This window comes from Dreissena polymorpha, chromosome 1 (assembly GCF_020536995.1).
Source record: "Dreissena polymorpha isolate Duluth1 chromosome 1, UMN_Dpol_1.0, whole genome shotgun sequence".
Classification (NCBI taxonomy): domain Eukaryota; kingdom Metazoa; phylum Mollusca; class Bivalvia; order Myida; family Dreissenidae; genus Dreissena; species Dreissena polymorpha.
In genome coordinates, this window is record NC_068355.1 from 98,291,915 (window position 1) to 98,310,161 (window position 18,247).

An 18,247-nucleotide genomic window follows, 5' to 3' on the forward strand; every position below is an offset into this window, starting at 1 on the left:
GGGCTCGAACCAGTGACTCCCGGAATTTTGAAGAAAACCGCATTAGCCAACTGAGCTATCCTGCCAAGCATACACAAGATGTGTATTTTATATGTTATATTTAGCAATCTTCGTAGTTTCACAAATTTAAACGACAACAACAGAACTCTTTAAATTATTCAATCGTTTCGCGTTGCAACGCTTTATCATTTTTAGGTTATTAAATCGTCAAAAGATGCATATAATGGCTATATTAGACCATGGCAAATGTAAGTAATACTGTTTCCTCACAAATATCATAACTAAACCGAAAATTTGCGAATCTGAAACAACTTTTTTCATTTTTGTCAATTTACCAAACCGTGAAAAGATCCCTTTAATTGTTCGATTGCAAAATACCCCACCTATTCCAAGAATCCTGTTGGTGAGCATCTGCCTTAGCTCGCGATCTTTATTGAATTATCTCAAAGCAAGATAAAGGTGAGCACTAATAGAAACGGACTCGTTAATTGCCAAAACAGTTGTTTGCAATATAAATCATGAACATAGTTCCCGGTTAAAATAACTTGCGAAATCTCCTTCAGAAACTTGGTTTTATTCGGAATGATCAATTGAACTTTCCTGGCGTATTTGAAATAAGGTGGCAGTTGTGTACAGAATATGGTGTCCGCCCAGCGACCGGGAGGTAACGGGCTCAATCCCCATAGTTGTATCGTTTTGTAGAAATCTCCCCCAAAAGGTACCAATTATTGTTTGAAGGCACAGGAATCGGACTCGAGATCGTTCAAAGTATTAAGTACTTCTAATTCAATCGTGCTAATTTAATAAGTATTTAAACTATATGAAATTGACTTTCCCTCCACTTAATAAAGTTATTTCAATTTAAGTGGGACTCGATTGCTCATTGTCGGCTCGGATACTACTAAAATGTTTCCCGGGTACTCTTACGTATTCATATGTACTAAAATGTACCCCTGTAACGGAAAATATACTGAAACGTTTCCGGGATTTATAACAATACATATGTCGTCGGCTATTTTTTTTCAAATTAATTGTGTTCATATTTATGTACATATTTTGTAAAATGCCCTCTATATTATCGAATATCAAACTCAAAAAAGAATGTCGAGGCAGGTTTTGTTCAAAGAGAATTTTGTTTCGTATACCGCAGCGCGTTTTACGACCGCGGAATTTTTGCGGGAATAAAACTCGGGTACAGTACAAATTGGCCGGGTACATGTAAGTATATTTTCCGTACCGCGGTACATTTGAGTATGCATACGTGTACCTGGGGTACATTTAAGTGGAACCCGAGCTGACAAAGACCAATCGAGCTTAAGTGCGTATTTTTAATAACACTCATTTAGAACAAATGTAGAAGCAAGAACAACGAAAACATGTTTATCATACTTACAATAATTAATGAACGCATGAAAAGTGACATAAACATAATTTCAATATCACAGAATAGTATAAAATCAAATAATATGAATATCTTCTTTTTCTTATCACAAAAACACATATGTATGCGTGGATATCTCTTTAAAAAAAAAACATGTCTACATTATAATATTCACTTAATAACCCAACGTATTATGCAAATTCAGATCGTCACTTAAAGATTATCAGAACACAAAGTTTGTAAAAATACTTACGATAACGATATTTATTGATAAAGCATAACTTATTTCAGGTGTTCACATTTTCATTTCCCCTAATTGTTACAACAGGGTCAATATACCGTAGTCTGATAATACTCATTCATGAAAAGCCGAGAAGTATTGATATGACTACATATCGCGCCATAACATACTCTTCTCGCATTGGCTGTTTGCATCACCTGTGACCCCCGATATTCTATATGGTGTCAGTAGACTATATGGGGCAGTAGAAACTATATGGGGCAGTAGAAACATTCAAATTTGTTAATTTGATGAGATGAGATGGAAAGTAGTTGGCGTGATAAAATCGTTTTCCACAGAACCGTATATCCCGTATCGGGTCAGTAACTAACCCTGTAACTATTAATATTAACGAATGGTAAATATAAACAAACATATACCAGCAGTTAACATAAAACGCTTTCTGGTCCTACGATCTTGTACGGGCGTGTTGGACTGAGCTACGGATGAAGGGCTATATAGATCTTGTACAGGAGTGTTGGACTGAGCTACGGATGAAGGGCTATATAGATCTTGTACAGGAGTGTTGGCCTGAGCTACGGATGAAGGGCTATATAGATCTTGTACAGGAGTGTTGGACTGAGCTACGGATGAAGGGCTATATAGATCTTGTACAGGAGTGTTGGACTGAGCTACGGATGAAGGGCTATATAGATCCATGCTCTGGGAAAACCGGGCTTAATCCTTTGCATGCTGGGATATTAATCGTCTGCTAAAATGTTGTCTGCTGAATTTCTAAAATTAGCATTTTCTTCAATTTTTGTTAAAGAATACTATCAGAATAGCAAACATTTTGGATCCTAATGAGACGCCACGTTCTGCATGTGCATCAAGTGTCCTCCCAGATTAGCCTTTGAAGTCCTCAAAGTCTTATAAGGAATGACACTTTCCGATTGTGTGGTATTTATCTCTTATAGGAAGTCCATTCTAAATGAAAATCCAATTTAGCCGTATTTAGTATAACTATACAACTACCGGTAAATCGTATCATAAGGCATGACAGTTCTTGTCTTTCTTGAAATAGTTTCTATCTAGTAACGCTATCTTTTCAAATGAAAAGAAAAATCAATTAACCCTTTGCATGCAGGGAAATTTGTCGTCTGCAGAATTTCTAAAATAAGCATTTTCTTCGATTTTTTTTCAAAAAATACAGAATAGCAAACAGTTTGGATCCTGATGAGACGCCATGTTCTGTGGCGTCTCATCTGGATTCAAACTGTTTGCAAAGACCTTCAAAATTCGGTTCCAGCAGTGAAAGAGTTAACTGATATCCAAGTGAAGCTTTCTATTAAAACACATAAACTTAATTTATTTGGTTTGAGATCATTGTAATGGATTTTTGATTTTTGTCTATTAACAGCATTAGGACTGCATCAGAAAGCTAAACAGTTAAACGATAGTTAAACACTTGGCATGTAGTAGGAAACTGAAGCAAAAACTAACATCAACGTATGTTTGTGGTTGGTTCTCAATGTAAAGAAAGGCGATTTACAAAATACATAATGAAAACAACATGTGATTTTAGCATTTGCACAAAATAGCTTACCAAAAATAAACGAAATACAAACAACAATTTAATCAAATGCATTGATGGTTATTTCAGATTTGCACGTGCTGCCTTAGAATTTACTGAGGGTTTAAGAAAATAAATAATTACCATGAAAATATACCTGTATGCGTGATTTTGAAATATGCACACATGAAAGGCATGTTCAACAAATATATAAAAGAAATAGTAAATGTGTTCATGTTACTTAACCCATTTATGCCTAGTAGACTCTCCCATCCTTTTAAATTGGATCAATTTATTTCCAACATTAGGGATGTCTAGTATATTTATTTCTATATATTTAGAATATTTCTTACAGTAATTCCTTTAAGCAAACAGCGCAGACCCATATGAGACGCCGCATCATGTGGCATCTCATCTGGGTCAACGCTGTTTGCAAAGGCCTTTTTTCCAAACCTAGGCATTAATGGGTTAAATATACAGTTACTGATCAGCAACTGACAACATAGCCTTAATCACTGTTAAAAGCCCATACACACTCACAATCAACTGACTACATGGCCTTAATCACTGTTAAAAGCCCATACACACTCACAATCAACTGACTACATGGCCTTAATCACTGTTAAAAGCCCATACACACTCACAATCAAAGAATATTTCTTACAATATTTCGAAAAATAAAGTTACACATAAAAAAACAATGTTCCTTACAGCAATAGCCAAATTTCAACGCTAGATGCAGTCTTGTAACATAGATTTAACACGATACAAAATGCTCTTTTTTTCTTCTTTATGGGACAATATATTTAATACATGTTCATGTACCAAGTTAAGTGTTCGGTTGTTGTATGAATAGATATTGTTGCATGAAATTATATTGCGCTCCCCCTCCCCTTCCAAAAAAATATAATGAGCATTTTGTATGTTGTTTAATCTGTGTTACCATACCACATCTAGCATTGAAATTTTTGCATTTGCTATAAGGAACACTGATTTTTTATGGGTTAACTTTATTTTACTTAATATTGTAACATATTTGTTGAAATTGAGTATTCATGTTACTTTAAGACTACCTGACCATAAATCATTGTTTAGACTAACTGGCCTTAATCACTGTTAAGACTAACTGGACTTAACTGTTGTAGGTACATTGTATTTATCTTCTCTTTTGTAAAAACAACAACATATACATCATTTTCATCATGAGCATGCACACATATTAAAATGTACATCATATTCATCATGATCGTGTACACAATTAAACATGTACATCATTTTCATCATAATCATGTATACAATTAAAATGTTCATCATTTTCACCATGAGCATGTACACAATTAAACATGCACGTCATATTGATCATGATCAAATACACAATTTAAAATGTTTCTTGCTTGCAATATATGAATCAATTCACCCTTTCAATTAATTCACACGAACCTTTGAAATTCAGTCACTTTAACCAAACCATTCAGTCTAAATCATTTATAACGTGAGCTTCAACAGCATTGCTACTGGCACTGGGCTCTATACTGGTGTCAACTTTCACAGCATTGGTATCCGCACTGAACCCTGCCATCATCTGTCGATGTACAAGTTTCTTGTAGACCCCGTCCCTGGCCAGCAACTCATCATGGGTACCTTGCTCTGCTATCTCTCCCTTGTCAATAACCACAACCTGCAAATGGTTTCAAATTTACATATATATTCAAACTTTTTTCTACAAGGTTGAATATGCAGAATGTTTCTTGATAGTTTTTTATATATTTTTATAACAATTACCCAATAAACCAAAAAACAGTTCGAGCTATCTAAAGATAAATGCTTTACATGATTTCTAAAATGGACGCCACACAAACGTGATGATTATGGCTCCTGTTTTGTTGGGGCATAAAAATCATAGCAACAAATCACAAACGCTTTTTCTCCTTGGCTCTTTGTGTTCACGATCTATATGTAGAGGATTAAAATGGCAACTGAGGACTGAGGTGACCAATTTAATGTTGACATTTCAGTAGTCAATCAACTAAAATCAATTTACATCAAATCGTCCGACACACAAGCATGGGCATACCTTTCCAGCCTTGCGAACTGTAGACAGCCTGTGTGCTATAACGACCACAGTCCGCTTCTTCATGGCTCGGTCCACCGCCTCCTGGACCTGGTGTTCAGATTCTGCATCAAGTGCACTTGTAGCCTGGCAACACAAATACATCATGCAAGGAATTGACTTCACTTGTAGCCTGACAAGACACATACATCATGCAAGGAATTCAGTGCACTTGTAGCCTGACAACACACATACATCATGCAAGGAATTCAGTGCACTTGTAGCCTGACAAGACACATACATCATGCAAGGAGTTCAGCGCACTTGTAGCCTGACAACACACATACATCATGCAAGGAATTTACTTCACTTGTAGCCTGACAACACATATACATCATGCAAGGAATTCAGTGCACTTGTAGCCTGACAAGACACATACATCATGCAAGGAATTCAGTACACTTGTAGCCTGACAAGACACATACATCATGCAAGGAGTTCAGCACACTTGTAGCCTGACAAGACACATACATCATGCAAGGAATTCAGTGCACTTGTAGCCTGACAAGACACATACATCATGCAAGGAATTGACTTCACTTGTAGCCTGACAATACACATACATCATGCAAGGAATTCAGTACACTTGTAGCCTTACAACACACATACATCATGCAAGGAATTCAGTACACTTGTAGTCTGACAACACACATACATCATGCAAGGAATTCAGCACACTTGTAGCCTGACAATACACATACATCATGCAAGGAATTCAGTGCACTTGTAGCCTGACAAGACACATACATCATGCAAGGAGTTCAGCGCACTTGTAGCCTGACAAGACACATACATCATGCAAGGAATTCAGTGCACTTGTAGCCTGACAACACACATACATCATGGAAGGAATTCAGTACACTTGTAGCCTGACAAGACACATACATCATGCAAGGAATTCAGTGCACTTGTAGCCTGACAACACACATACATCATGCAAGGAATTCAGTGCACTTGTAGCCTGACAAGACACATACATCATGCAAGGAGTTCAGCGCACTTGTAGCCTGACAACACACATACATCATGCAAGGAATTTACTTCACTTGTAGCCTGACAACACATATACATCATGCAAGGAATTCAGTGCACTTGTAGCCTGACAAGACACATACATCATGCAAGGAATTCAGTACACTTGTAGCCTGACAAGACACATACATCATGCAAGGAGTTCAGCACACTTGTAGCCTGACAAGACACATACATCATGCAAGGAATTCAGTGCACTTGTAGCCTGACAAGACACATACATCATGCAAGGAATTGACTTCACTTGTAGCCTGACAATACACATACATCATGCAAGGAATTCAGTACACTTGTAGCCTGACAACACACATACATCATGCAAGGAATTCAGTGCACTTGTAGTCTGACAACACACATACATCATGCAAGGAATTCAGCGCACTTGTAGCCTAACAATACACATACATCATGCAAGGAATTCAGTGCACTTGTAGCCTGACAAGACACATACATCATGCAAGGAGTTCAGCGCACTTGTAGCCTGACAAGACAAATACATCATGCAAGGAATTCAGTGCATTTGTAGTCTGACAACACACATACATCATGGAAGGAATTCAGCGCACTTGTAGCCTGACAAGACACATACATCATGCAAGGAGTTCAGCGCACTTGCAGCCTGACAAGACACATACATCATGCAAGGTATTCAGCGCACTTGTAGCCTGACAAGACACATACATCATGCAAGGAATTCAGTGCACTTGTAGCCTGACAACACACATACATCATGCAAGGAGTCAGTGCACTTGTAGCCTGACATAACATATACATCATGCAAGGAAGTCAGTGCACTTGTAGCCTGACATAACATATCATGCAAGGAATTCAGTACACTTGTAGCCTGACAACACACACACATCATGCAGGAATTCAGTGCACTTGTAGCCTGACAAGTCACAAACATCATGCAAGGAATTCAGTACACTTGTTGCCTGACAACACACATACATCATGCAAGGAATTCAGTACACATGTAGCCTGACAATACACATACATCATGCAAGGAATTCAGTGCACTTGTAGCATGACAAGACACAAATATCATGCAAGGAATTCAGTACACTTGTAGCCTGACAACACACATATATCATGCAAGGAGTTCAGCGCACTTGTAGCCTGACTACACACATACATCAGTACACTTGTAGCCAGACAAAACACATACATCATGCAAGGAATTCAGTGCACTTGTAGCCTGACATAACATATACCCCATGCAAAGAATTCAGTGCACTTGTAGCCTGACAAGACTCGTACATCATGCAAGGAATTCAGTGCACTTGTAGCCTGACAAGACACATTTATCATGCAAGAAATTCAGTACACTTGTAGCTTGACAACACATATACATCATGCAAGGAATTCAGTGCACTTGTAGCCTGGCAACAAACATACATCATGGAAGGAATTCAGTACACTTGTAGCCAGACAAGACATATACATCATGCAAGGAATTCAGTGCACTTGTAGCCTGACATAACATATACATCATGCAAGGAATTCAGTGCACTTGTAGCCTGACAAGACTCGTACATCATGCAAGGAATTCAGTGCACTTGTAGCCTGACAAGACACATTCATCATGCAAGAAATTCAGTACACTTGTAGCCTGACAACACATATACATGATGCAAGGAATTCAGTGTACTTGTATCTTGACAACACACATTCATTGTACATCATGCAAGGAATTCAGTGCACTTGTAGCATGGCAACACTCATACTTCATGCAAGGACTTCAGTGCACTTGTAGCTTAACAACACACATACATTGTACATCATGCAAGGACTTCAGTGCACTTGTAGCCTGACATAACATATACATCATGCAAGGAATTCAGCGCACTTGTAGCCTGACATAACATATACATCATGCAAGGAAATCAGTGCATTTGTAGTCTGACAAGACACATCATGCAAGAAATTCAGTACACTTGTAGCCTGACAACAAAGGAATTGCCAGAAAGCATTATTATTGATAAGAACTTAACAAGGGATCAGTCCACAGGAAGCGGACAGTGGGAATACCTGGGGCTTGAAATTGAGTGCTGATAATGGTGTTGCAAAATATATAATTCTTTTAAAACTATTCTTGCATAATACTTATGATTGTTGCAACATAAATAATTGATAAGACTCAATACCACACATATTTGTATATTCTCCTCAATGTTTATAATATTTACTAGACCTTTAATGCTGACGGTTTATTCAAGGTCCAAGAACTAGACAACTAATGAACATAGGTTTAACAAAAGTTCAACAGTATACCAGCTGGTACCTCATCTAACAGGAGAATAACAGGATCCATGATGAGAGCTCTGGCAATCGCTATTCGCTGTTTCTGGCCGCCAGACAGACGGACGCCTCGCTCCCCCACCAGCGTGTCATAACCATCCTCAAACCCACTGACAAATTCATGAGCATTAGCTTCCTTTGCGGCTTCCATCACCTGGAATTATGTGTTCTGTTTAGTTCATTTTGATAGATAAGTTTACTAAAAATGCATACAATTACATAAGCCGAGTGTCTAGTAGACTGAATAACAAATGCAAAATATATTCTTTATGTTAATTACCCAGATAAATATCTTTGACCAAAATGTTGACTGAAGAAAAATATTAAAATGCATATCAATGAAGTAATTACACTTTTTTTATCATTTTATTTACATGACCTTACAACATTCACTTGAAAGACTGGAGCAAGGAATTATTCTATATAAAGAATAACATGTGTTGCAAGATCCTAATTGATGTTACTTAACATTTTCGTTACATTTAATACCAATTCCCTATCTACCTCTTCCATGGTGGCCTGCCTGCCGTATGCAATGTTGTCCCTGATGGAGCAGGCAAACAGTGTGGGTTCCTGGCTCACCATGGCAATCCTCTGACGGAACCACTGCGGGTCCAGCTCACGTAGATTATGACCCCCTGATGTACAAAATTATACAGTTTAGCTTTATAACATCCACTGATGTCTAATTGAATACTATCAGGTTTAATATCTGGGTACAACCGTAACTGATATTGATGAAGATGATGAGAATGCTCTCCAAAATGGTTTAAACTGGGACCTTCTAACCTTTAGGCAGCCACCATATAATATATATATATATATATATATATATATATATATATATATATATATATAGATATATATATATATATATATATATATATATATATATATATATATATATATATATATATATATTTATATATATTTATATATATATATATATATATATTATATATATATCTAACAGGACTTCTTAACAAATGCTCAAGCTTCAGTTTGGTTACAAAGGTCTCAAACGTATTCAATGTACAAATAAGAGCGCAGAGTGATATATTTCTACGAAAAATAAAGACTGTATCAACAATTTTAATGAAAAAAAATACATAACAATAATTAATTTTTTAATGAGCTTAAACAACTACAATTGTCTACCCAGTCATACATGTACAAGTTATACATCTACCCAGTCGTACATGTACAAGTCATACATGTATAAATATATACCTCACTAAAAATACAATTTTATCAAAGACCAAATGTTCACAAAGTGACAGACCTAGTGTAATGTTTCCCTGATCAGGATCATAGAATCGCTCTATAAGGTTGACAATGGTTGACTTGCCACCACCCGATGGCCCAACCAGGGCAACCATCTCCCCTGGTTCCACGGTCAGAGAAAAGTTCTGCAGAAAGCGGGCACCGTTAAGTAATAATACAATTGCCAACTAGATGGCAATAAAAACCTGGTCTTTTTTAACTGAGAAAAACTCATGCTGACCTCAGCTTTCCTGTTGCTTTGAATTAATTGTATGTACAATTTGGGTAACTTTTGGGGAAATTTGTTGTAAGCCCATACTTCATCGGACATAAGTTTATGCCAAGCAGCGAGACTTTTTGAATTGGTCTTTGATGGCAAATTAAAACATCGTTGCAGTGTCAAGTTTTAGATTTTATCACAAACTTTGTTTTTGCTCTCTACATTTAAAATTTTCATATCTAACAAACTAAATGGCACATGACTTTCATGCAGATTTAAGCATGGTTCTATCCTATATCAATATCTTAAGAGTATGTACTCATATCTTTACCAACATTACAAATAAAATCAAGTAAAATATTTACAGCATACAATATGCATGGCTTTTGTTAACATTCTGTTTAGGAAAAGCAGGAGAACAATTGAAGAAGTCCCACCTTGATCACTTTGGTGTCAGGTCTTGAAGGGTAGGTGAAATCTACAGCCTTGAACTCAATACCTGGAAATCATTTGCATCATAACATGCATTGAAACCATGCATTGAAGCCATAGCTTAACACTTATAACTATAATATGTGTGATTTGTTCTGCATACATGTTTTATGAACATGCTTCAATTACCTTTGATTTATACAATATCAAGATTATAATGATCCCTTCATATTCAAGGTAGCATAATCATAGTTTTAACAAAATAAATAATTATTAATACAAGAGAGTTATCATTAAAATATATGTATATCACACTCACATTTAATGTAGATTTTTTTTTATAATCCTTGTGTATAGAAAAATTCAACCTTAAAATTAGCATTCAGTGAGTGCCATTTTGTATATAGTTATCTTTATAATCTTAAGAAACCATTGCAAAGTTATTGCTACTTACGTCCATCTAACTCAGAAAGTTTTTTTCCATTCTCATTTGATACTTTTGGTGTCCTGTCCATGAGTTCAAATATTCGCGTGGATGCTCCAACAGCCTGCAACAATGTGCATGTATAAAATGCAACATGGGAACATGGGTCTTATACCAAAAATGGCCGGCATAGCTTTGCTGAAAGCTAGCTATGAAGTCACAAAAGGTTTAGTGGTCTCATTCCACCAAAGGATAACTTCTGACCGGTATGCGCAAATGCATTCGCTGGTCTGGAGCTACACTCGCCACATATGGCATAAAACTCATAGACTCAGGACGCTGTTCTTATATCAATATACAGGCAGTAATTAATTATATGAGCTGTGCTCTGTGAAAAGGGGGTTGAATGCATGTGTGCAAAGTGTCGTCTCAGATTAGCCTATGCAGTCCATATAAAGGCTTTATCAGGGACGACAGTCACAACACTTTACACCTAAACTGGATTTTTGCTAAGAAGAGACTTTCTTTAAATGAAAAATTTCATAAAAGCGGACAATGTCGTCCCTGATAAGCCTGTGTGGACTGCACAGGCTTATCAGGGACGACACTTTATGCACATGCATTAAACCCCTTTTTCACAGAGCACGGCTCATATTTTGGAAAACAAACAAATATGAGTAAATGTGTACACAAATAATTAAAAGAGGCAAGGGGACTTGACAAAGGGGATATTATAAAAGGACTTGATAAAGGGATGTAAGGAACTTACTAAACAGGACTTGATAAAGATGACAAGAATGGGGTTTAAGTTAGATAATAGGCAGGTGATAGGGATACAAAGCAATATGATAAACAGAACCTGAGGCTTAGATTGACATGTATTGCACAATGTTTACCAATTTAACATAAGAAAGTATTTATCATGTCACTTTCATAAATCAGGGTCCATACAATGGTAACTGTGGTATTCATCTCAATTTAAAAAACTTACAAAAACCGTAATTCATCTTATTTTTCTTAATTTCTCATGAAACTTGTCTTGAAAGAGATATCTACAGACAATGTAAATTTAAAATTCCTAAACTTGGAAACTTGTGGTAAGGTAAATTTCTTTGTAAGAATTGATGTAATGTCTTTAGACCATTTTTTCATTTTCAGGAATGTCCTCACATCAAACATCATCAACCAATATTAAAAAAACTGTTTTCCTCACATTCGAAGTTCACATTTTAACTTTTTTAATTTTTACAAAAAAAAATCTTCTTGGATTCTATTTTCACCCTGTTTGCTTTAAATACTTTCTGGATTCTATTCGTCCTGAACAATTGCAATTAAATTCATTTTGATAGTCTTATAAACATACAAATTATTAACACACTTTCACAAATGCAAAAGCTTTGAAACACAAAGGCACTGAGGTTAAAAACCTATATTACTTCACGATATGGCATTTAAATTGCACTGTATTTTCTCTAATGAAAGACCATAACCACCTGTTTATAGCTCATATAATTCTTGCAATCTACTTCAAAAATGAAGTGCTTTACAAAACAATCTATGTAACATTTGTATATTGCTTAATAGGAAACCTTGAGGTCTTGTGAATTTTAGAGAAGAGATTTTTAATTGTTTACTATATACATATAAAGAAAGCAAGCAACCAACTTCCGCTTGGGTAATTTAATACCTAGGGAATTAATTTGAACTAACTTAGTAGAGAACTGATGTACAATTTAAAATGCCAAATATCATTCATTCATTCATTTATTGTACATATGTGGCCAGTGGCCGAAATACAATACCAAACCTCTGGGTCTTGTAGTTGCAGAGAAGAATCTCCCCATTGAACATAAAAACATATGGGAACAAGATAGGCCAAGAGCTTAACCAATTTCAATCCTAGAGGCATCATCTTAACAAACTTTGTAGGGGCCAACATTCAATATAACAGGCAAATAATCAAACCTCTATGCCTTGTGGTTTCAGAAGATTATTTTTAAAATTTGTACTTTATGCATATAAAGGAAACTTGTAGCACGCAAATTTGGTGGAGAACCACTGTATGATGTTACATGTCAAATACCAAACCTATGTGCCTTGCAGTTTCATGGTAACAAGAAAGCTTTACAACAGGCCCAACCAATTATACCTAGAAACATGATTTTAACAAAATGCAAAATATATCACCTTTGGGCCTTGTCAATTTAGAGAAGATTTTATATTAATTTGCTTAAAGAAAATAAAAAGCATGTGACCCCTCAGCTACGGCCAGTTTCCACCCTAATCTTTGTTAACTAAAAAGACCACTAGAGGATAACACATATTATTTTTTTTAGCTCTGGTGACTTAAAGCGAGCTTATACAATTTGTTATATGTGTCAAATACAATAATATAAAATAAGCAAGAAAAATTATACATTGAAGAAGAATTTTATAAAATGAAGCAAAGAAAAATTAGTGCCCCGAGCCAATTGTGACGAAGATATTATGTACATATTTTCCTACAATAATCAAAGCATTTGTCTTTTCAGTTACTGTTCGTGTGTCGTATGAATAGATATCGTTGCAGGAATTTAAAATGAACTGTTAAACTAAATATAGGTTCACATCGTACATGTATGATTACATGCTGGCGAATTCGACTGTACAGACATGTTCAATTCCAGAAGTAAATATCTGGCTTATTTTTCCTTTTTTCGACGCATGTTCTTCTTAACTTTTATTTAAATTATATTGAAATATATGTATTATAAGCTTTTTAAATATTTTATATAGATTCATTAATATTTGACAAAATCATATACAGTAGTCTCGCTTTAAAATGCAATGCACACTGAATATTTAAGCCTTATCCCATGTGGTGTCAATTTTTTTTATTACCGGTATTTTATTTTAATAGTTCTACATCTGAGGACATAATATGTAATGTTTCAGAAATTGATAGTGTCCGCAAAGACGGACATTCTCATACACAGAAGGACAGGAGGAACAACATGGTTCTCTAAAAGCTACCCATTAGCACAATATGCTCAGATGAGCTACCCATTACCACTATATGCCCAGATGAGCTACCCATTACCACTATATGCCCAGATGAGCTACCCATTAGCACTATATGCCCAGATGAGCTACCCATTACCACTATATGCTCAGAAGGACTACACATTTGCACTAAATACCCAGGTGAGCTACCCATTAGCACTATATGCTCAGGTGAGCTACCCATTAGCACCATAAACTCAGGTGAGCTACCCATTAGAACTATATGCCCAGGTGAGCTACCCATTAACAACATATGCTCAGGTGAGCTACCCATTAGCACTATATGCTCAGGTGAGCTACCCATTAGCACTATATGCCCAGGTGAGCTACCCATTAGCCCTATATGCTCAGGTGGGCTACCCATTACCACTATATGCTCAGGTGAACTACCCATTAGCACTTAAAGCTCAGGTGAGCTACCCAGTAGCACTATATGCCAATGAGAGCTACCCATTAGCACTATATGCTCAGGTGGGCTACCCATTAGCACTAAATGCTCAGAAGGACTACACATTAGCACGCTATGCTCAGGTGAGCTACCCATTAGCACTATAAGCTCAGGTGAGCTACCCATTAGCACATTATGCTCAGGTGAGCTACCCATTATCACTATATGCCCAGGTGGGCTACCCATTAGCACTATAAGCTCAGGTGAGCTACCTATTAGCACTTCATGCCCAGGTGAGCTACCCATTAGCCCTATATGCCCAGGTGGGCTACCGATTAGCACTATAAGCTCAGGTGAGCTACCCATTAGCACTACATGCCCAGGTGAGCTACCCATTAGCACTATAAGCTCAGGTGAGCTACCTATTAGCACTACATGCCCAGGTGAGCTACCCATTAGCACTATATGCCCAGGTGGGCTACCCATTAGCACTATAAGCTCAGGTGAGCTACCCATAATCACTACATGCCCAGATGAGCTACCCATTAGCACTATATGCTCAGGTGAGCTACCCATTAGCACTACATGCTCAGGTGAGCTACCCATAAGCACTATATGCCCAGATGAGCTACCCATTAGCACTAAATGCTCAGGTGGGCTTCCCATTAGCACTAAATGCTCAGAAGGACTACACATTAGCACTTTATGCTCAGATGAGCTCCCCATTAGCACTATAAGCTCAGGTGAGCTACCCATTAGCACTATAAGCTCAGGTGAGCTACCCATTAGCACTTTATGCACAGGTAGGCTACCCATTATCACTATAAGCTCAGTTGAGCTACCCATTAGCACTACATGCCCAGGTGAGCTACCCATTAGCACTATATGCTAAGGTGAGCTACCCATTAGCACTACATGCTCAGGTGAGCTACCCATTAGCACTATAGCCCAGATGAGCTACCCATTAGCACTTTATGCTCAGGTGGGCTACCCATTAGCACAAAATGCTCAGAATGACTACACATTAGCTTTTTATGCTCAGGTGAGCTACCCATTAGCACTATAAGCTCAGGTTAGCTACCCATTAGCACTAAATGCTCAGAAGGACTACACATTAGCACTTTATGCACAGGTGGGCTACCCATTATCACTATAAGCTCAGGTGAGCTACCCATTAGCACTACATGCTCAGAAGGACTACACATTAGCACAATATGCTCAGATGAGCTACCCATTAGCACTACATTCCCAGGTGAGCTACCCATTAGCACTATATGCTAAGGTGAGCTTCCCATTACCACTATATGCTCAGGTGAGCTACCCATTAGCACTTTATGCTCAGGTGAGCTACCAATTAGCACTATATGCTCAGATAAGCTACCCATTAGCACTATATGCTCAGGTGAGCTACCCATTAGCACTTTATGCTCAGGTGAGCTACCCATTAGCACTATATGCTAAGGTGAGCTACCCATTACCACTATATGCTCAGGTGAGCTACCCATTAGCACTTTATGCTCAGGTGAGCTACCCATTAGCACTATATGCTCAGGTGAGCTACCCATTAGCACTATATGCTCAGATAAGCTACCCAGGAGCACTATATGCTCAGATAAGCTACCCAGGGGCACTATATGCTCAGGTGAGCTACCCATTAGCACTTTATGCTTAGGTGAGCTACCCAGTAGCACTATATGCTCAGGTGAGCTACCCATTAGCACTATACGCTCAGGTGAGCTACCCATTAGCATGATATGCTCAGATAAGCTACCCATAAGCACAATATGCTCAGGTGTGGAACTCATTAGCACTTTATGCTTAGGTGAGCTGCCCAGTAGCACTATATGCTCAGGTTAGCTTCCCAGTAGCACTGAATGCTCAAGTGAGCTACCCATTAGACCTAAATGCTCAGGTGAGCTACCCAGTAGCAACGTATGCTAGGGTGAGCTACCCATAAGCACTATATGCCCATGTGAAGTAACCCATTAGCACCTTGAGCTACCCATTAGCACTATAAACTCAGGTTAGCTTCAATATTTAACCAGGAAGTATCACTTAAAGAGCTTAATATCTTACAGAAAGTTGTAAAACCTTAACCATGGACAACATATCAAGATCATATACTCATCAACAAGGGAATAGTAATCTTGGGATTAATTCCATTTGTTGCATGAAACTACAAGGCATGCAGCTAAACAAAATATGATCCAACATATGGACAGACAAGAGACAACATACACACGCACATGCTTGAATCTGGATAACATACAGACCAACATGTGTGATTCATGAAAACATACAGACCAACAAGTGTGAATCATGAAAACATACAGACCAACAAGTGTGAATCATGAAAACATACGGACCAACAAGTGTGAATCATGAAAACATACAGACCAACACGTGTGAATCATGAAAACATACGGACCAACAAGTGTGAATCATGAAACATACGGACCAACAAGTGTGACTCATGAAAACATACGGATCAACAAGTGTGATTCATGAAAACATACAGACCAACAAGTCTGAATTGGGACAGCATTAAGACCAACATCTGTGAATGTGGAAAGCATACAGACCAGATTGTGTGAATTTGGACAAAATAAAGACCACATGTGTGAATGTAAACAGCATACAGACAAACATGTTTAAATGTGGACAGCATACAGACCAACTTGTGTAAATTTGAGAAGCATACATACCAACATGTGAGACTAATATGTGTGAATGTGGACAACAGACAGCCAATATGTCTGTATGATGCCCACATACAGACCAATATGTGTGAATCTGTACCCCAGACAGACCAATATGTGTAAATTTGGACAGCATAAAGACCAACAAGTGTGAATCTGGACAACATACATACCAATATGTGTAAATCTGGACAACATACAGACCAAAATATGTCAATCAGGACAAAAAACAGACCAATATGTGTGAATCTGGACAACAAACAGACCAAAATATGTGAATAAGGACAACAAACAGAACAATATGTGTGAATGCTAACACAGTTTCTTAAAAATATAAAATACAGCCCTACCTGACTACAATTTTTAACATAACAAGAGCACCGCCTTGCGGATGCAGACCGCTCATCTATTTTCTTTTTAAAGGTGAAGGGACTCTCAATTTCAATCACAAAGGAGGGAGGGGTGGAGTGAAGAGGGGTGTATAGTGTGGGTGTGTGGTCATTTATTACATTATCTTCCAAAAATGCGGAAAAAAAATGCAAAAAAAATAATCGGGGGGGGGGGGGGGGGGTGTGGGAGGGTGGGGATTCTTGGGTGCGATGGTTGGACGGTATTTCAAAATAAAATAATAAAAATAAATATTTGTGTTTTTTAACCGTTTCAAAAAAAAATATGGGGGGGGTGGTGGGGTGGGGGGGGGGTATAGTGTGAGGGTGTGGTGGTCATTTGTGAGATGAAAAAAAATAAAAAATAGGGGGGGGGATTCGGGAGGGGGGGGGATGTCACGGGGGATGGTTTGGGTGAAGTCTTTTGAGGTATGTCAGGTAAGAGTAGTTTTGTCACAGTATCCATCAAATCTAATCATAAATAAAGTAGTTATGGCAATTTTAGCAAAATTTAATAATTTGACCTTGTGAGTCAAGGTCATTCAAAGGTCAAGGTATTCAACTTGCCAGGTACAGTAACCTCATGATAGCATGAAAGTATTTATAGTTTGAAAGCAATAGCCTTGATACTTTAGAAGTAAAGTGGATCGAAACACAAAATTTAACCATAGATTCAAAGTTACTAAGTCAAAAAAGGGCCATAATTCCATCAAAATGACAACCAGAGTATACAACTTGTCCTTTACTGTACCCTTATGATAGTTTGCGAGTGTTCC

The 18,247-nt window shown here is 37.5% G+C and overlaps 1 protein-coding gene across 5 annotated transcripts in view; it reads right to left on the reverse strand.

Annotated features, from left to right (window-relative positions):
* Nucleotides 1-4,332: 4,332 nt before the first annotated feature.
* Nucleotides 4,333-18,247, reverse strand: part of LOC127841971 (ABC transporter B family member 1-like) — a 38,943-nt gene continuing 25,028 nt past the window's right edge. For 4 of the 5 annotated variants that reach the window (XM_052371195.1, XM_052371215.1, XM_052371184.1 and 1 more), the window contains 7 exons: nt 10,987-11,080; nt 10,538-10,599; nt 9,900-10,026; nt 9,122-9,255; nt 8,601-8,771; nt 5,249-5,371; nt 4,333-4,852 (listed from right to left, as the gene is read on the reverse strand). In XM_052371195.1, the coding sequence (XP_052227155.1) occupies nt 4,646-4,852; nt 5,249-5,371; nt 8,601-8,771; nt 9,122-9,255; nt 9,900-10,026; nt 10,538-10,599; nt 10,987-11,080 (918 nt within the window). In that variant the 3' untranslated portion in view covers nt 4,333-4,645. Of the gene's footprint in view, nt 4,853-5,248; nt 5,372-5,575; nt 5,648-8,600; nt 8,772-9,121; nt 9,256-9,899; nt 10,027-10,537; nt 10,600-10,986; nt 11,081-18,247 lie in introns of those variants that run through there. The other variant, XM_052371226.1, reaches the window with a different exon arrangement.